The sequence below is a fragment of the Leucopleurus acutus genome (genome assembly GCF_964270905.1).
Source record: "Leucopleurus acutus genome assembly, chromosome: 3".
In the NCBI taxonomy this organism is placed as follows: Eukaryota; Metazoa; Chordata; class Mammalia; order Artiodactyla; family Delphinidae; genus Leucopleurus; species Leucopleurus acutus.
In genome coordinates, this window is record NC_139145.1 from 48,954,996 (window position 1) to 48,975,467 (window position 20,472).

General features: G+C 48.4%; 1 protein-coding gene across 1 annotated transcript; it reads right to left on the bottom strand.

Moving 5' to 3' along the window:
• Positions 1-297: 297 nt before the first annotated feature.
• Positions 298-13,810, bottom strand: GM2A (ganglioside GM2 activator). The gene is made up of 4 exons (XM_082835928.1): positions 13,584-13,810; positions 8,309-8,470; positions 2,712-2,894; positions 298-2,373 (listed from the first exon to the last, which is right to left on the bottom strand). The coding sequence occupies exons 1-4, from the start codon at positions 13,671-13,673 to the stop codon at positions 2,218-2,220; spliced, it is 591 nt and encodes a 196-aa protein (XP_082692054.1). The 5' UTR covers positions 13,674-13,810; the 3' UTR covers positions 298-2,217.
• Between the last annotated feature and the right edge of the window lie 6,662 nt (positions 13,811-20,472).

A 20,472-nucleotide genomic window follows, 5' to 3' on the forward strand; every position in this document is an offset into this window, starting at 1 on the left:
AGTCTGTCATACAGAGTGAAGTAAGTCAGAAAGAGAGTGACAAATGCCGTATGCTAACACATATATATGGAATTTAAGAAAAAAAATGTCATGAAAAACCTAGGGGTAAGACAGGAATAAAGCCACAGACCTACTAGAGAATGGACTTGAGGATATGGGGAGGGGGAAGGGTAAGCTGTGACAAAGTGAGAGAGAGGCATGGACATATATACACTACCAAACGTAAAATAGATAGCTAGTGGGTAGCAGCCGCATAGCACAGGGAGATCAGCTCCGTGCTTTGTGACCACCTAGAGGGGTGGGATAGGGAGGGTGGGAGGGAGGGAGACGCAAGAGGGAAGAGATATGGGAACATATGTATAATTGATTCACTTTGTTATAAAGCAGAAACTAACACACCATTGTAAGGCAATTATACTCCAGTAGAGATGTTTAAAAAAAAAAAAGAAAGAAATCCTGAGATGTGATCAATGAGAAAATAAGCAGCCACAACAAAGGAGGAATTCTCCTCAAGTTAAAAGATTTATTACAATTCTAGCCTTCATGTGAGCCCAGAACCCGGGGCTGGTCATGGGTGATTAAGTTGTCATGAGAGGACAGGACAGTGAACAAAGCCAGGCACGTGACATGAGTCCACCTCTCTTCGCTGGATCCCTGCTCCACAGAGTGGCTGCTGGCGGGTCCGCCTGTTCAGTCTCTGCCCCACTCACCCTGACAGTGCTCCAAGGCCAGGGCAGGCAGCCTCGTGATCCCTGAGCTCACAGCTCTGAGGCCGCCTCCACTCCCCCAGCACTGGAGGAGCATTCTAGGGTCAGGCACTATGGCTTTGACCCAATGGAGGGAGACACAGTGGTGGAGGAGTTGTCTCAAGGTTTAAAGGACAAGGCATGCATGTTCTTATATCCAAAGCCACAAACTGGCCACCCATGAGCCAACCAGATTTCCCCAGTGACAAGTCTGTTCGGCCCCTTCTGCCTGCTCAGTATTTAAAAAAATAATTCGTTGCCAATATTTAAAAATTGATTTCATATAAAAGTCTGGATTTCTGGCTTCTCGAGTGAAAAAGAAATTGAGAATATTTGGCAATGCTGGGCCCATACTCTCCTGTGGTACTCACTAGCTATAGCTAGATAGCAGCTGTCCCTACGGACCAGATGTGCCCTTCCCAACTCACCCCACTCCCCACATCCCTGATTATACCCCCAGCTCGAGACTGGGCAGCAGCTGCCTCAGATCAGTTATGTTATACAAAGGAAAAAATGGAACATGTGCCGGCAAACAACATGTTCCTTGTGGTCTCATCACGTACTGATGTCTTGCGCTTTGCCCTGCAGGTACCTGAGTTCGCAGACTATCTTAAACACAGAGCATTCTCAGATATCTCTCCCATCACATGCCCTGCCTCTCCAGGATACACTGTGCCCCACTGTTAACTGGGCAAGTCTAGAAAAGAATACTAAATCATAGACGTTAATGGAGGAACAGACTGAGATCCTTCAGACCCTTCGTTGTAAGAGGGGGGTGGGAGTAAAATGAAAACTGTTAGTACTCTCACTCTGCTTTTAGGTCAGCGATGCACACAAAAAATCAATGAGAAAAATCATAAAGGTACTTCAGGAGACCAAGACTGGGTCAGCCTGAACCTGGGGTCACAAAACGTGTTAGCCCCCTTCCTTGACCATTTAGAAAATGAGTTGAGCTCTTAGAGAGAAAGCTATGGGGGTGAGGAGGAAAATGCAGTGGCCAGCCCAGTAGATGTCCTGGACTGTCAAAAACCACCAGGCTCGGGGCTTTCCTGGTGGCGCAATGGTTGAGAGTCCGCCTGCCAATGCAGGGGATACGGGTTCATGCCCCAGTCCGGGAAGATCCCACATGCAGAGCGGCTGGGCCCGTGAGCCATGGCCGCTGAGCCTGTGCGTCCGGAGCCTGTGCTCCGCAACAGGAGAGGCCACAACAGTGAGAGGCCTGTGTACCGCAAAACAAAAAAACAAAAAAACAAAAAAAAAAACCCACGAGGCTCATTCTCCTTTAGGTTAGGGCTGCTGGCCCACACCTAAAAATTTTGTAGGTGGCATAAAATGACTTTCAGCGGGGGAGTGTCATTGTAGAAAGGGGCTTGAGAAAGGACAGAGAGTAGAATCTGGCCTTGGCCAACATAAGACAGAAGAAGAGGATGCCTTCCTACATCCCCTTCATTCTGCTGTGGCAGGTGCCACCTTATTTGCTCTTTAGGGAGGCGGAGATTTTGACACAGCCCAGATGCTCCCCGTTGATGCTTAGGGTGATCTTCGAGCGGTAGTTCCCACTGCTGAGCCAGCTGGGCAGCTCCAGGTCAGGCAGGAAGAAGTCAGACTTGGGAAGTGAGTAGGTACCCTGTGGGAAAGGCAGTGGACCACAGGTCAGTGAGAGCCTACAGATGGGACTCTCTCCTGGAGTGACCTCTAGGAATGCAGCTGCAAACCGCCCCTCCTCCCACTCTCCTAAGAGCCAGGCAGAGCACAGAATGTGACAGCAAAAGGACACCAGAGGTCAGATGGAGCTTCGGGTCTCCCATTCACAGTTGGATAAACCGAGGCCCCCAAAAGATAAGTGATTCAGGATAGATCATATCAATTTACACCCACAGACATCCAGGTCTGCAAGAGAACGTCTCCAAACCCCATGTCTCTACTCTAGTCACGGTGGGAATGCTCTCCCCTCCCTATACTTACTCGTTTGAAGGGACAGTGACAGGGAAGCCCATAGGTGTGCAGGGGTTCTGGGCAGGGATTCTCATCGGGAGTTAACACTTCAAGCACATTACAGAAGTTCTCGTAGGTGCAGCTGCCAAGTTGCTCCACACATGGGACTTTGACCCAAAAGCCAGCCACTTCCTTCTCCAGAGTTAGTACCACCTGGTGAGAGAGTTGGAGAAAGTGTAAAATTCCAAGGCAAACATACCAGTTCCTCCGCCTCTTTAAAAGGTCAGCCTTTTATTTTAACAGAGTTTTTAATTGGATGGGATCTGGGAGATATTCTGATCGAGAAATGACAGTATTGTAGCACATGCTCCAACACTATCCTTTCCTGTGCCCGTGGCTGACGTTAATAATCAAATGTAACATTTTTCCCCCTGCACTGAACCACAGTCTTATAATTCTTTAGGGAGTCACTACCCATTGGTTGAAGTTGAAATGCACTTGTCATCTAACTGCTAATTGGCTAACTGTGGCACTGCTTCTAGACTTTCCTTCTCAGCCCAATCTTGGCTTCAGAACCTTTTCCTTCAGAGGACTTCAGGCGGCTACCACCAACTGATTGGAGTTGGTTCCCAAGATGAAACCCATCTGCTATTCTTGGATCCTATTTTCTCTGTACAGCCATAGAAGACAGAACTGAAAACAATAGGAATTTACAGAGGGATCATTCTGGGATTGCTATTAGGAAGCTCTTAACAATCATAGTGAAGCTACAACAGATGGAACTACCTCAAGAAGAGATGGGCTGCCTGGACCCTGTTGCGGAAGCTACAAAAGGACTCCTGCACCCAGAGAGAAGCTGGATGGGGAGACCTGTGAGTACTTCACACCTCTGTGCTGCCACGATTCTGCTCCTGTTCTGGAGGTGGGGGCTGACCAGTTGTGCATGGCACGGGCTAAGCATTCACTAAGTATTAGCTGCCTAAGAGCCAAATGAGTGGTGCCTTAGGGACCGTGATCGTATCCCCCCAAAGGTGTCAGGGGAAAGTGCCGGGAAAGGGCAGGAGGAAGTCTGATTCTCTGTGGGTGTAATGGCAGGAAACCACTCTCGGCTGTAACATCACAGCATTCTGTGAATCCCAGCCCCCAAGCTCACTTGATTCAGGGCTTTTGTTTCTAAGAGACAAATCCTGGATGGGCACTATTCCCCTTGAGCCTGCGGGGCTCAGACTGGCTCCACGGGCTGTGGACTCAGTCTTCCAACTGCCCCAGGTGTCAGGATCCAGGTCCAGGAGGAAGGGATAAGTCCGCGCAGCCTGTATCCTGAGTGGACAAACTCAAATTTGCCTCATCCCACTCTGCTGACCCACATGTTATTCCCCACCCCGAGTCATGCACGGTCCCCTCCCAGCCCTCCTGCCTCCTCTCCTGCCAAGCCTGCTTCAACCCCTTCGCCTAGAAAGAGCTGAGGGCCTGGAGTAGAATGCTACTTCGGCCACTTCCTACTCTTGTGCCCTTGGGGAATTTCTTCTGTCTCCATTCCCTTATCTCCAAAATGGGATATTTTAAGAGTGTCTGCCTCTCTCACAAGGTCCCACTGAGTGAGACAATGCCTGTCAAACACTTAGCATAGTGCCTGAAATCCAAAAATTACTTCCTGCTGGACTTCTCCCCTCCATACCCCTCCTTGTTTTGCTAACACCCCAATGAAAATGGTTGAGCCAGTTCTGCCCTGAACAAGAAAGAACACCCAGCTGAGGGGACCAGCGGGGACCAAGTCCTGCCTGGGCTCCTCCCACCACACTGGAAGCCTGTGGGGCTGCATCCACCAGGAGCCAGGCCTCTCCCAGCCAGGACAAGCACAGCTCAGGAGGTACTCAGCGGGGGCACCCCGAACTCAAGGCAACAGCCATGCCTGCCGTTTGGGGATTACAAACCATGGCTGATTTTCCAGTCCTTGTTCTCAGTCTACTTGTTCATATGGCTCAGAAGAGCAAGCAGGGGGAGTTCCCTGGGCGGTCCAGTGGTTAGGACTTGGTGCTTTCACTGCCATGGGCCCGAGTTCAATCCCTGGTTGGGGAACTAAGATCCCACAAGACGTGCGGCGTGGGCAAAAAAAAAAAAAAAAAAATTCAAGCAAAGCTGAGTAATAAAGGACCGTCAATCCCTCTACTCCAGGACTACCTTAGCACCTCCACAGCTCAACCTAAATAAACCCCTGTGTCATGGGACCTGGTTCCACAAGACAGACAGAGGCACTGACGGGTAATGGAATCACGATCCCTGTACCCACCAGGGTGCTTGGGCAAGTCCCTTCCCCCCTCAGGCCTCTGCTCCTCCATCTTGACCATGGAGTATTTGGATCTCATGATCTTGAAGAGACCTACCAGTTCTGACATCCTAAGAGTCCAAGTTTCTTGCAAGTTGAAAACAATGACTTTTCTCTTGGCCTCTAGCTCAGGGCTAGGCACACAAGGCTCTAGATAAAGACCCACTGATAGGGGCTTCCTTGGTGGTGTAGTGGTTAAGAATCCGCCTGCCAGTGCAGGGGACACGGGTTCGAGCCCTGGTCCAGGAAGATCCCACATGCCGTGGGGCAAATATGCCTGTGCGCCACAACTACTGAGCCTGCGCTGTAGAGCCCACGAGCCACAACTACTGAGCCTGTATGCCACAACTATTGAAGCCCACGTTCCTAGAGCCTGTGCTCCACAACAAGAGAAGCCACTGCAATGAGAAGCACATGCACCGCAACGAAGAGTAGCCCCCGCTCGCCGCAACTAGAGAAAGCCCACACACAGCCACAAAGACCCAATGCAGCCAAAAATAAAATAAATAAATTTAAAAAAAAAAAAAGACCCACTGTTGGCAACTGACTTGAAGGGGAGACATTTTGATGAGATCAGGGAAGGGGCAGTTATATCTCAATCACAGGGCTCAGGCAGGGGCATTGCAGGTACAGGACTTTAGAGGGGAAAAAAAAGGTAAACCATCAGGGCTGAAAGCTACATGTCTAAAAGCCTGAAATAAGTGTACATGCCAAATGTGGTAGCAATTTACGATTCCTGAGGATGGGGAAACCAAGGTCTCGGAGGCTGGAACTTGAGAGCTCAAAGAAGGGAGTTCTAAATTATGCCAAATCCTGTGGAACACATCAAAAGAAAAAGGCGTTCCTGGACAGACTCTAACCTTGCCCATGGCTCACAGAATCTGGCGAATCCAACTTCTAAAAATTGTAGCTGGCATCAAGTCCATCCAGGTTCCAAATGGGACTTTTTTTCCTCTTAATTTTTTGTTTAATTTATTTAATTTATCTATTTTTGGCTGCGTTGAGTCTTCATTGCTGCGCGTGGGCTTTCTCTAGTTGCGGCGAGCGGGGGCTACTCTTCGTTGCAGTGCCCGGGCTTCTCACTGCGGTGGCTTCTCTTGTTGCAGAGCTCGGGCTCCAGGGAAGCCCCAAATGGGACTTTTGATTGAAGAAATTTCACTTCAACAAGGTCAGAAGAGGAGGAGGTTTCTCTCCTGCCACTAACAGGTGCGTGGCCTGGACCAGTCACTCCTCTCTGGGCCCCAGTAACAAGGAGAGAAGCCATTAACCTTAAGAGCCCTTCAGGCTCATACAGTGCTTGCATCCTAGCAGCTCTCCTGGGGGGCGGGGTTCTTTGCTGTCAAGGGGAAAGTCCTGGCATACTCCCCTGCTAAAACTCCAAGCACTAATTCCACCTCCCTGCCAGAAAGAGCTCAGGAATAGGAAACATTAGACAGATAAGGACACCAGCCTTGAATGCTGACCTGGGGCAAGTTGCATCCTTCTCTGAGCTTCAGTGTCCCTTATCTGTAAAAGGAGACTCATCATCTTTTCTCCTACCCAAGTGGTGAGAGGCTTTCATTTAATAGCTAGTACGCACACACCCTAAAAAGATAAAGGAGCCAAATCAAAACTATATACATAAGAGAAATGTAGGAGGAAGTGGGAATCTGAGTCCAGTTTTAAAAAGCTCAATGGCCCAAAGTTATGACAGGTAGTAAAGTACAGACTGACGATGGTTCAGCTTACAATTTTTCAACTTTACGATGGTACAGAAGCAATACACATTCAGTAGACACTGTACTTCCTGTTATGAACTGTGATCATTTTCAGGGCTAGCAATATGCAGTTCCATTCTCTCTGGTGATGCTGGGCAGTGACAGGAAGCCACAGCTCCCAGTCAGCCATGCGATCACGAGGGTAAACAACTTAAACCATCCTGTACCCAGACAACCATTCTGGTTTTCACTTTCAGTGCAGTATTCAATATTCAACACCTTATCATAAAATAGGCTTTGTGTGAAATGATTTTGCCCAACTGTAGGCTAATGTACATGTTTTGAGTGTGGTTAAGGTAGGTGAGGCTAAGCTGTGATGTTTCGTAGGTTAGGTGTATTAAATGCACTTTCGACTTAACGAGATTTTTCAACTTATGCTAGGTTCACTGGGACGTAAGTTGAGGAAGATCTATAATAGAAAATGGGTGGGGGGGGGGGAACCCATCTTAATGGCCTACAAAGAAGCCAGAAAAAGGCTGGGGGGAGAAAAACGAGTTCACCAGCTTTTTCCTTCCAAGTCAGTTGTACTGCATCAGTGTTCCTGGAAACTGATTTGCATGGCAGTGGCAGAAGAGCAAGCATGATGGCCAGCTCGCTAAAGAGCTCTTTGCTCCAGACTCAGTGGAGGTAGTGTAGAAATGTGACCCTGGTAGAAAATCACTTGAAGAGCAGCTAAAGAAAATGCAGTGACCTAGCCTGGAGAAGACTCGGGAAGAGGTGCTGGGCAAAGCAAAGCCCGAGAGCTGTTTCCACGTACAGGACTCTGTCTGGGTCAAAGAAGCCACAGGAAGAGATTGATACTAATGGAAATATTAACAAGGGCTAACATGTACCGAGCTGGTCTTGTGTGCCAGGCCCTGTGCAAGGAACTATCCATGTTATTAACTCAGTAATCGCTCAGAGAAATGTATGAGGTAGGGGCTGTGATTAACCAAGTCAAAGGGTAGTTTCAGGTACACAGATTCCAAATCAGAAATCCTTTTAAAGAGTCAAAAGGAAACTGGTGCCAGAAGAGATCTGCACCAGGACAGGCTGAAGGCATACAAGAATACAGTGTATGTCACAACTACTAAGCCCACATGTTCCGAGCGCGCGTGCCACAACTAGAGAGAAGCCCCGTGCCCTGCAATGAAGAGCCCGCATGCCGCAACTAAGACCTGATGCAGCCAAATAAACAAATAAATATTAAAAAAAAAATAATGTGGTATAAAGGTAGCAATGCAAACCAGTGAGGAAAGGACTACAATATATGGAGTTGCAATGGATACATAGAAAGTTTCTATTGTTCTGTATGAAAACATGCAAATATCCACCCCCAAAGCAGGCAACAGGCACGAATGAACTGGTTATTCCTAAACAAAAACACAAAAGGCAAATAAACTTATGAAAGGACATTTAACAAATCTATGCTTCTTTTGCTGCTCTGGGATTCCAGGATTCCAAAATTATTCAGTGCCCTGAGCATACATGCCTCAGGGCCCTCCCTCTGGCCCATAGCACCTTCCCTCCAGCACCTCCCTGAACCTGCCCACCCCTGGGCTCACCTTCAGAGGATCTTTGAGGTACGCAGTGGTCCTGACCTCAGCACTGACTGTCATGTTCCCAGGAATGACAATGGGGTCAGGTTCCACAGTCAGGCTGTTGATCACCACAGGGTCCTTCCCCTCATCGCAGTTATCCCAGGAAAAGCTACTGAGCTGGGAGAGCTAAGGACAATAAGGCAGCAAGAAAAGAAGAGAAAAGAAAAGTTGACAAAAGGAACTGTCACAGGTTAGAAGGATTAACAGAGCAGCTTACTGACAGTGTGCCCATCGGCGAGGTACCTGCCCTCTATGAGCTTCATCTGCAACTCCACATCTGTAAACCTGGAATAACATCGGTCCTACCCATTCCATAGGCAGGACTAAACTAAAAGACAATCTCCCAAAAGTGTGCCGTGAACTATAGAGCACAGAATCACAGACCTTGAACTTCAAAATAGGAGACTAACCATATCCACCTTTGGTAGATACCTTCTCTGATCTCTCACTTCCCTGCTCTCCACTCCTCTCCCACTAGTCTTGGCATCTCCTTAGAGGGAGGCTTTTGGAGGATTCGGCTTTGCAGCCCATGCCCAGAACCTTATTCACGTCACAGCCCAGGCCCAATCCAGGGCCAGGAACAATAGGGAACACAAAACACAGTGGGAAACATAACAACATCTAACACCCTACCCTCAAGGAGGCACAATTAGCCCAGGGAGGGACTAGGACACACCTGAAAAGATCCCCAGTGGGCCATCTGTTGATGAACAATCCCTAGTGAACAAACTTGCACAATCCTAACCAGTGCTTTCTTTTTCTTTTCCTCTTTTTTTTTTTTTTTTTTTTGCGGTACGCGGGCCTCTCACTGTTGTGGCCTCTCCCGCTGCGGAGCACAGGCTCCGGACGCGCAGGCTCAGCGGCCATGGCTCACGGGCCCAGCCGCTCCACGGCATGTGGGATCTTCCCAGACCGGGGCACGAACCCGTGTCCCCTGCATCGGCAGGCGGACTCTCAACCACTGCGCCACCAGGGAAGCCCTAACCAGTGCTTTCTTAACTCCCATTGCGCATGCCCTGCCCTGTCCCACACCCCACGTCCTTCCCCTCCCCTCTGCTGAGCCATATCTCCTCCTCTTCCTCCACATCCCCCAAGAGGTCTCCTGATTCCTCATTCCACCATCGCGTCCAACTACACATGACCACTGACTCCCCACTCCCACAGAACCCTGTCTATGATCTTTAACACTTCCTATACCATGCAGACTCTGCCCACCCACTCACACCTTTCCCAGCCCCCTGAAGGCCACCTGCGAGAGACTTTCAGCATTCCCACCATGCACATCCCATCTTAGAAGGAAAACCTGCCAGTACCACGTCCCCAAGTTGACCCCCATCATCAACACAGCCACGGGTAGGTGGGCCAAAAGAGAATACTTAACCCAGGCCAGGTGGACAGATTCTCTCTGCCTCCAATTTGGGAAGTGAGACAGAGGCAAAATCATTCAGAGGACTTTGGGCTTTGAGCTGTCATGGGGTCATAAGCTTTAAGTCAGAGCCAGAGCACCCAGACTCATGACCAAGCCAAAGGGACAAGAACTAAGGGCTCTGCTGGTCTGTGGAAAAGAGAACAGAGTCGCCCCCTGCCTCTGGCCCCCTATCTAAATAGGCAGTGAGGGGGGACAGCCAGGGGCATGGTTTTAGACTAAGATATAGGTAAATCAAGGCTTTAGTTAGACATGGCTTGAAATCATAGCTCGACCCCCATATCATGTGACTCTACAGGCCAGTTTCCCCTTTGGAGCTGCAACTTCCACATCTTTTAAGTGCAGTCATTTCTGCTTTCCTCCCAGACCTGGTGCGAGGGTGAGAGCATGTACATAAAGCTCATAACACAATGCCAGGCACAAAGCATGAGCTGGCTCCCTAAATGACAACCATTAGACATCCCAGCCGCCACTTCCTGCCATTAGTTCCACGAGATTCCTTGTATGCCTGGAATAAACTTCCCTTTACTTGAGCTTCTTGAAATGGGCTTCTGTCCCTTGGAATGAAGCATTGGGCCATGACGAAGAAAGGCCTGATTCATCCCTGCATTGCCCACAGCCCCTTAGACAGGGTAGGTACCAACAAATGTTTCCTTCAACATTCATTGCGCAGATATTTATGAAACAGTGATCACAGGCCCGGGGCCAAGGGCTGTTCACAGAGGTAAACAATTAGAAATGTGCCTGCCCTTCGGTGAGGAGCTTACAGTCCAGTGTAAATAACTATTACCCACTATGATCTCTGGGTGCCATAAAAGAAACAAACAGAGGGTCGTGTTGAGAGTAACAAGACTCACTTAAATAGGGTGATGAGGAAGTTATAATCCTGCAGGATGAGGAGTCAGCCACGCAAGTACTGAAGGAATGTCCAGGCAGAGGGAACATGGGCAAAGGCCCCGCACTGGGAAGATGCTCAGCTGCTCTGGGCCCTGCAAGGCCAGTGGGCTAGATGTAGTGGACGAGGCACCCAAGTAAGCTTAGAGGGGTGGCAGGGTCATTTAATTCCTGCCAGACCTCATAGGTCATCCTCAGGAGGCTGGATTTCCTATAAGTGCAATGGAACGCCATTGCAGGAGAGTGCCACGCTCTGGTTCATGGTTGAGAATGGACTGCAGAGGGTTACGTTTAGAACACGGGAAATCAATTAGAAGGCCACTATCAAATGAAAGCATGCCTGGGATTAAGAGTTGGGCTGGAGGGTGGGTAGGAGGACTAGCCATCTTCTAGAGCTGCTTTCACAAATTCCAAGGCAGCCTGGTTCACAGCGAGGATTGATTCCAGGCTGGAGGAAGTGTCCAGAGTACCCCGCTCCTCCCGCCCTCAGGCTCTGGGGAGACTTAACAAGGTGGTTTCTTGATGGCTGACTAGAGGCTTCTGTCGCAGTGAATTCTGCAGCTGAGTCCAGTCTCATCCGGAAAAGGAAGCATGATGTGTTAGCAATGCCCACTAAGGGCAGGCCTGGCACCAGATATTTGTCATCCCAGCCTAGGCTAACATGTGGGAAGAGGCAACGTATAGCAGAGGGCAAAGGCACAGCTGTGGAGGCAGAAATATGCGTCCAAATCACAGACCTGGATTAAAACCATACCTCAGCCACTCTCACTAGCTGAGAACGTGCGTCAGTTGACCCCTCTTGAGGCTCAATTTCCTCATATAGTAAATGGGCATAACTATATCTTCTCACAGGGCTACTGTAAGAGTGAGAAGTTTGTATACAGAAAGTACAGGTCACAACTCCTCGCCACTGTCACGGCCATGAAAACACAAGTCTGAGAAACTGTCACAGACCAGAGGAGACTGGGGAGACAGGACAACACATGCAATGTGCTGCCCGAGACTGGATCCTGGAACAGAAAGAGGATGTTAATGGGAAAACTGGTAGAATTCAAATAAAGTCTAGAGTTCAGCTAGTGGTAATGTACCTAAGCTGGCTTCTCAGTCTTGACAAATGTACCATGGTAATACAAAATGTTAACATTAGGGGAAACTGTGTGGGGACTCTGTACTGTCTTTGCAACTTTTCTGTAAGTCTAAAATTACTCCCCTAAAAATGTTTATTAGGGAAATGAAGAGCAAAGCACCTGGCTCAACACATAGCACACAGTATGTGCACAATAAATGACATTAGACAGTTATCAGAGAGTCTATTAGACAGTTATCAGAGAGGCTATTAAGTACCTATTTTGCACCCAGCCTGGGGCTAGACATTCTCCCCTTTTATCTAAGGATCACCACAGCCCAGGGGCATGAGACCGGGTTAATGCTTTTGGAGGAACTGGAACTCCCCGTTTCCTGTTGCTCAAACACTCACTATCACCCCACAGCCTTCATGTGGCCCAGGGTTTCAGGGTAAGGGTTCCGAATCACATGAGCCCAGAGAAGACCCGGTGATAGCAGATAAGAATGGAAAGTGCCCCTTGCTGTGTAACCTCAGATGAGTCTCCCATCCTCTATGGGACTGGGTAAGGTGGGTGAACTCCCTGATGTCTCATGGCCTCTCTAAAACTGCCAACGTAGGACCCTCTGGTCTGGGACGGCATCCAGAGCCAAGACGTGTAGGAGAGCGGGGATGTAGGACTGGTTCCAGACGTAGCCACACCACCTCATAGTGGTCAGACCTGGAGCCAAGAGAAACATTCTCAACCTACACTCAGGGACTAACTGTGAACCCTCCGGGCCAATAAGGCCAAGAGTTCTTTGCTCCTCCATTCAACAGGCAAAATAGACTCCTTGCCCCTGGGGCAGGGTGAGGCCGAGCCCACTGGCTTCTATCACTTTATGAGTTTAAGATATAAGAGCTTTTCCATCCACGGAAGCATTTCCCTTCACCCACAACCATCAAAGAAAGGCAGGTTGGCACTATCTAGCCCATTGTACAGATAAGGAGACCAAGGCTTAAGGAACCCAAATGCCACCCCCATGGGTTAGAGACAGAGGAGGAATCAGAAGCCAAGCCTCCTAGTCCTATCCCACTTTCCCTCACACCGCCCTGTTTCTGGCTCTGACAAATATTTCCAAGGAGGTTGGCAGGAGGGGACCTAGGCTGGGCCTCTCTCTTTGACTGCTGCCAGAGATACCAAGTGTCTGGCCCCCAGGTATGCAGCAAAGAGGAACTAGGCTTCTCTACTTCTCAGAATGACAGAACTTCCCCTTCCCCAGGGTCTGGAGCACAGGGTGCGTGAGAAGATAAGGGAGAAGCTTGTAGGCTGTTGCCTCTGCATGCCTCACACCCAGGAGCAGGGCATCACCTTTGTCGCCAGAGGAGCAAGTATGGACCTTCTGGCCTGAAAAGCCTCTCAAACCCACCCACCCACGAGGAGGAGCAGCGCCTCAGAGCAGTACAGAGGGGAGGGAAAAGGTTCCAGGCATTTTCATGGCGGAAAAGAGAGGGCACGTAAACGGGGCTGCGTCTCTGGGCCTGGGATTAGAGCCTTGGTCTTGCAGTTCCGTAAAATTTCACTCAGACGTTTGGAAAGAGGACAGGAGTACAGACGGGACTGAGATTAACCCTTCCAAAACAGTCTGGAGCAGAGCAAAGCCTTACAGCCCACCCCTCTGTACAGATGGGGAAACTGAAACCCGCAGAGAGCAAAGGACCCACTCAGAATCCCACAGTTAGTGACTTTGGGAGGCTCTGCTGAAAAGAAGTAATTCTAGAGACCGGAAAGGCCACCCCCATAACCCACCCCAGCCCGCACATCCCGAGCTGGGCTGGGATGCTGGAAGCAGCCTCCTAAAGGATAGGATGCTCACCCGGTTCGAGAAGACGCGTGCAGCAGCCGCTGGGCCGGCGAGAAGCAAGCCTAGGGAGATGAGGAGAGGAGCCTGCATCAGAGGGTTCATCGCAAAGGGTGAGTCCTCACCGGGTTAACTACAAGGTTCGTGGAGGCGACGACGCCTTTAAATGCCTGCCTGTATTGGTTATGCAAAGCTGTGCATTTCTAGGCAAAGCTGAGTGCGGCCACTTCCCCGTGCGTCCCGTCCCCTCCGGATCTGAGATTTCGGGGCCGGGGATTGGACAGAACTCTCCCGGATCCGCCCCGCAAAGGTTCCTCCTTTAGCCCCGCACTTCGCCCGTGGGCGACAGGCCCCGCCTTCAGTGGCGAAGGCAGAGCCAGAGGAGAAAAGGGGCGGGTCGAGTACGGGGCGGGGCGGGGCCGGAGCGCGAGGGCGGGGCGGGGCTGTTGTTTCTGAACTCGCGCTGTGACCCGTCGCTGCTGGAAGGGCCGTCATGTTTTTGTTCGCCCAAGTCCTTCTTGACAAAAATATCATGCTCCCTGTCGATAGTACGCTTCCCCTTAGCTGTGTTACAAATCACTGTGTCTTTTAAATAATTATTATAATGATAATGATAATTTTTAGTAAGTGCTTTAATGCATGCCAAGCGCTGTTAAGCACTTAACGAGGGGATCCATTTTTTTGCTCCACTTTGCCACTGAGGAAACATACATGATAAGGCAGGTTAGCTTTGCCAAGGTCACACAGGTAAGAAGAGATAGAGCAAGGATTCTGCTTATATATACCTCATCAGCCAAGATTTCCCTAAGCTACTACACTTCGTAGTTGAGGTTTAATTTTTTTAAAAGCAATAGGGACCCTATTCCTGCCAAATTACCACTAGATTGTAAACCCCACAAGGGGTGGAACCATTACTTCTGGTCACTAGTAATGTGACACATAATAGGCAATCTTTGTTGAGTAAATGAACGCATTAATAGAATTTAAAACAACCTAATCATCTTTTAAAAGAAATTTTTAATTTTGGAATTAATTTTAGATTACAGAAAAGTTGCAAAAATAGTGCAAAACTCTCTCCTAGTTTCCCCATTGTTAACATTAAGATATAAGGGTATTTTTTATAAAAACTAGGAACCAGCATTGATGTATTAACTAAGCTCTAGACTTTACCTGATCTTTTAATATGCTTTTCTAATTGCACACCTTCCTCCCATTCTGATAATCCCTTCCCTCTCTCATCTAGCACAACCTCTTCATTATACACAAGTGCAATTTCAGGCCCCCTGAGTGAGAGGACTTGTCCAATGTCACATAGCAGAAGCAAAACTAGAACTCACTTCTCCTGAGGCTGTTCCCTCAGAGGTATAAGAGGTGTCAAACTAATGAAAGGGTTCATGCAATCAAGCACACATCTCGGTAGAAGGTTGCTGCTAGTCACAAAGAACAGATATCTTAGTCAATGGTTTTAGTGCTTTTCTAATTACAGGAAGATGCAAGAATCAGGTTCATAAAAATTCTTCCTGAACATATCTAACTATCTAAGGCCTGTTCTGTCAGTTTTCCCAGAGCACAGAGTGTCTCATCCTAATCTCCTCCCTGAACCCCTTTCAGGCTGCACTGTAGGTAGAACTGGATGGTGGGCAACATTCTTTGTTTTACTCTTTACTTGCGGATTGCTTTTCTTGAATAGACCCTAGTTTTTGTGGAGGTGGGGTAGGGTTATAGGAATGGGGGCAGGGCCTTTATTTTGTCTGACTTGAATCTATAAATATTTTTTGAATGAGTGAATAGCTTAGTACTGGGAGGTAGTTTGTTGTTGTTGTTATTATTATTATTAATCCTTGTTTTGCAAATGAGGAAACTGAGCCCAGAGAGGTTAAGGCCCCTGCTCAGGCTCTTACAAGACAAGCCTGGGTCTGCCTGACTGGAAGCAAGCACCCTGAACAAGCTACTGTCCTGTTCTTTCTTGCATCTTCCTTATGGTCTTGGTTTCCAGTCACTGTGTCTCTGGCTTTGCACAATCTCCTCCAAAGCCCTCCAGATGGAGATGTCAGGCACTCTAATTCCCAAGGGATGTGCCCCCTCATTGAGAGGTTCTCCTAAGTGGCCAGGAGATTTGACCTTTTACTGCCCAAGACCATTGACTTCTTGTGTGAAGGAGTGTGCCTGAGGCTGAGAGAATGGAGACTTTAGGAGCTGGGAGGAAATGATGTAGGGCTGCACCCCAAAGTCCTGCAGTCCTTGCAGTCGCCCAGCCATGAGACTGAAGAAAGAACCCAGAGGGAGTCAGGGGCAGAGGCATCAACTATTGGACAGGGAATCTTGCAAGTCAGAGGCAAATGTCCTGGAACGACCCCCCACTGTGTACAGATGGCAGCTGGCAGGGCACAGCTGCAATCTCCGCTACACAGGGGAGGAGGAGGCTATTAGTTACAGGGGGCATGACGTCAGAAGGGCTCCTTAGTTGCCAGGGGGACTGTTGGAGCCTCCCCCACTCCCCGCCCAGCTCTTTGGGTTAGTAACCCTTGCAAGGGGGCCACTGTTTCCTGTTGATAACTGAACATACTGGAGCCGTTCTACTTCGAGGACTAGAAACATCATTAGCTGGGTGTCCAGCCGATCACGCAAGTAGTTGCTGATTAACCTTTCACCTTATACATATACACAATGGAATATTACTCAGCCATTGAAAAGAATGAAATAATGCCATTTGCAGCAACAGAGATGACATGGAGATTGTCAGTCATACTGAATGAAGTTACGTCAGACAGAGAAAGAGAAATATCAAAGGATATGCGCAATCTAAAAAGAAATGATACAAATAAACTTATTTACCAAACAGAAACAGACTCACAGACTTAGGAAATGAACTTATTGTTACCAGTGCGGAAGGGTGAACAGAAGGGATAGTTAGGGAGTTTGGAATTGACAAAATAAAGGCCCTGCCCCCATTCCTATAACCCTACCCCACCTCCACAAAAACTAGGGTCTGTTCAAGAGATGTGTGCTTGATTGCATGAACACTTTCACCAGAATTACACATATACTGACCTCTCCCCCAACTCCCTCCACCTCTTCAGAGCAGTTCCTCAGGACTGAGAGGCTGTCTCCTCTGCTACAGTCCTCAGTAAGTCCCCAAAGAAAACTGAAACTCACAACTCTCATTTTTGGGTTTGTTTGATTGGTTGTTTTTTTTTTCTTATTGACAAGACAAACAAGATACTATCCAAGAGTATTAATACCAAAAGACAAGAAATCAGGTTAAAGTAATACAAAGTGCAGGTGGTCGGCATTCTTGAGTCTAATAACTCTCAGACCATCGGGAGAAATAGAAACATCTGGGAGAAGAGCCATTGTAAAATTTTAAATGGTCCAGACCATCAGGCCATCATTCTTAGCCAGGACTGCACACTGCACTTCTCTGCAGAGCATTTACAATTCCCAATCGCCAGGCCATACTCCGGACCAACTACACCTAAATCTCTGGAGGTGGGACCCAAGGTTGGTTTTTGTTTTTTTTTTTAATCCCAGATGATTCAAATGTATGACCAAGGTTGACATAAAGCATCTGGCATACAATAGACGCACACGTACATCAAAGTGGCAATTACGGGACTTCCCTGGTGTTCCAGTGGTTAAGACTCCACGCTTCCACTGCAAGGGGCGTGGGTTCGATCCCTGGTCAGGAACTAAGATTCTGCATGCTGCATGGTGCGGCCAAAAAAACCCCCAAACAAACAAAAGTGACAATTACTAAAACAAGACCATTATCCTTGAAGAACCCACACTCTAGGAGTGATGGGTTGCAACTTGAAAGTTGTTGCCACTCTAATGTTCATCATCATGGGCTTCCTGGAGGAGCAACTGGGTCTGAGCCCTGGAATAACATGGCTCAGGATGACCTCCCAGCCTTGCTTGCGTGTGGTTGGAGACCCAGTGTGAGCGTAAAGCCTGGTGTGGGAAGTGCCCTTGTTGCTGAACCCAAAGGTCACGCACCTGACACACAGTGAGGCCAAACAAACGGAAACATTGGAGTGTGGAGCTGAGAAAGTTTTATTGCAGGGCCAAGCAAGGTGAAGAGGCAGCGCCTGCTCAAAAGACCAGAACCTCCCAGTGGTTTTCAGGGAATAGTTTTTAAAGGCAACATTTGGGTGCCGGCTGCAGGGTGCATGACTTTCTTCTGATTGGTTGGTAGTGAGGTCACAGGGTGTCCCAGGAATCTCAACCACCAGCCTCCTGGCTCTGACCAGTCTGGGGTCTCAGCATGTCCTCACCACCCTCCATCTGGGTGGGAGCCTTAGTTCTTGCAGAACAACTCAAAGACATGTGTCAGAGTGTTGTGTCCATCCCCTGAGAAGCTAGGACTCTGTTTCATCGCTGAAGTACTTTTCGTTGGCTACTTTTCCTTTGTTTTTGCACTCCCTCACTTCCCTGATTAGTAGCTGCTTGAATCTGCTCTTTGGAACTCAGGGAAGGTCTAGGAGACTAAAACCCTTTTTCTACAAACAAGAAACGGGGGACATAGAAAGGTTGTTGTACCCGGGAGTGTCCCTCAGGGTCTTGCTCAATTTCAGATTTAGTGAGGAATGCTCAAATGCATGTGAAGACGCCACAGACGGCAACACAAGCCTCGAATATCATTTGTTTGTCTATGTAGTGTTTCTTAGAATTTTTACTTTTTTTTTTAATTGAAGTATAGTTGGTTTACAATATGTTAGTTTCTGATCCAGAAACTATATACATATAGTGATTCAGACGTATACACATATATATGTATGTATTCTTTTTCAGATTCTTTTCCATTATAGGTTATTACAAGACATTGAATATAGTTCCCTGTGCTATACAGTAGGACCTTGCTATTTACCTATTTTATAGATAGTAGTGTGTGTAGTTGGTTTTTATCTTGGTTGTCAGTGTATAATAAAAGCAGGTGATTTCTCATTAAATTATGGACTTCCAGCTTTCCTGAAAAACTCAGAGAATCTGGAAACACTGGCCTGCATTTCTACAGGGCAACAGTCTGTTGAAGCTGAGTTGTCACTGGTGGGATTCTGCAGCCTCCAACAGCCCCTACAAGCTGTGCATCTCTCACTTTTGTTACTGCCTGGTCTCTGTGGGTTTCAATCCCAAATTTAGCCTGGACCTCTGGTTTTAAAATCTTAACTCTTGTTGTTATTAAAGGTTTTTTGTTTGTTTGTTTGTTTGTTTGCGGTACGCGGGCCTCTCACTGCTGCGGCCTCTCCCGTTGCGGAGCACAGGCTCCGGATGCGCAGGCCCAGCGGCCATGGCCCACGGGCCCAGCCGTTCCGCGGCATGTGGGATCCTCCCGGACCGGGGCACGAACCCACGTCCCCTGAATCGGCAGGCGGACTCTCAACCACTGCGCCACCAGGGAAGCCCTAAAGGGTATTTTTTATTTATTTAAAAAAATTATTTACTTAATTTATTTATTTTTGTATGCATTGGGTCTTCTTTGCTGTGTGCAGGCTTTCCCTAATTGCGGCGAGCGGGGGCTACTCTTCGTTGCGGTGCGCGGGCTTCTCATTGCGGTGGCTTCTCTTGTTGTGGAGCATAGGCTCTAGAGCACCGGCTCAGCAGTTGTGGCGCACGGGCTTAGTCGCTCCGCGGCATGTGGGATCTTCCCGGACCAGGGCTCAAACCCATGTCCCTTGCACTGGCAGGCGTATTCTTAACCACTGCACCACCAGGGAAGCCCAAGGGTAATTTTTAAAAAGAAGGTAAAATCATAACTCTCGAACAGGTATGAAATGAGCATGCAGTAGTGATTTTAGTTTAACTCCTTCAGTGAGGGAACCTGTGAGATGTTACAACCAGTGCAAAGGAGAGTTCAAAGAACAAACACAAGTATGGATCAGGAATATTGAGATAAAAGTAGAAATGGAGGCAAAATCAGCCTCTTCCATAGTGGGGCAGGGAAGTCAATTTAACCTCCACAGGACAAAAATGAAATGTCTTTAGGCAAAGATTATTTTCTATTGTTATGGGTTATCTACAACTTCAGATGTAGATAACCTTCAATGACAGACACAGAGTCTCCACAGAACCAGAAGCAGATATGTAGAAGGGTATGCTCTAGACAATGAAGAGTTTTCCACTGAAGTCAAAACTTTTCTCTCAGTGGTAATGGTATTTCTTTTTTTATATATAAATGTATCTATTTATTTATGGCTGCATTGGGTCTTTGTTGCTGTGTGCGGGCTTTCTCTAGTTGTGGCGAGCGGGGGCTACTCTTCATTGCGGTGCACGGACTTCTCATTGTGGTGGCTCCTCTTGTTGCGGAGCACGGGTTCTAGCCGCGCAGGTTTCAGTCATTGTGGCACACGGGCTCAGTAGTTGTGGCTCGTGGGCTCTAGAGCACAGGCTCAGTAGTTGTAGCACACGGGCTTAGTTGCTCTGCGGCATGTGGGATCTTCCCGGACCAGGGCTCAAACCCATGTCCCCTGCATTGGCAGGCGGATTCTCAACCACTGCGCCACCAAGGAAGCCAAGGTAATGGTATTTCTGACTTAAACAATGCCTTTAACCTTACCGGGCCTCAGTTTCCCCATTTGTAAGAAGGTCCGATTAAACTAGATGACCTCCAAGTTCCCTTTCAACTTTGAGAGTCTGTCTACATAGTAGAAAACTGGAAGGAACACTAGAAGTTATTTCATCTCCTCTGACTAGCCCATTTTAGAGATCAAGAAATTGAAGCCCAGGGAGGGACAGACCTTGCCGAAGGCCACCCAGCTGAAATGGGATGAGAATCCAGGTTTCTGGCCTCTCGGCTCAGGGCCACACCCCTGGGCAGAATTGCAAAGCTAATAAGAGCACGAACCCCTTTCTCACCTCACCCTTCTGAAACCTGAGAGCAGCTGGAGGCCTGACAGTGCCTTGGGGA

Coding starts and splice junctions, on each gene's coding strand:
- GM2A (XM_082835928.1), bottom strand. CDS start 13,673: ATGAACCCTCTGATGCAGGCTCCTCTCCTCATCTCCCTAGGCTTGCTT. Junction 2,895..8,308: donor ACCTCAAAGATCCTCTGAAG/GTGAGCCCAGGG, acceptor CTCTCTCACCAG/GTGGTACTAACTCTGGAGAA. Junction 2,374..2,711: donor GTCACTGTCCCTTCAAACGA/GTAAGTATAGGG, acceptor CCTTTCCCACAG/GGTACCTACTCACTTCCCAA.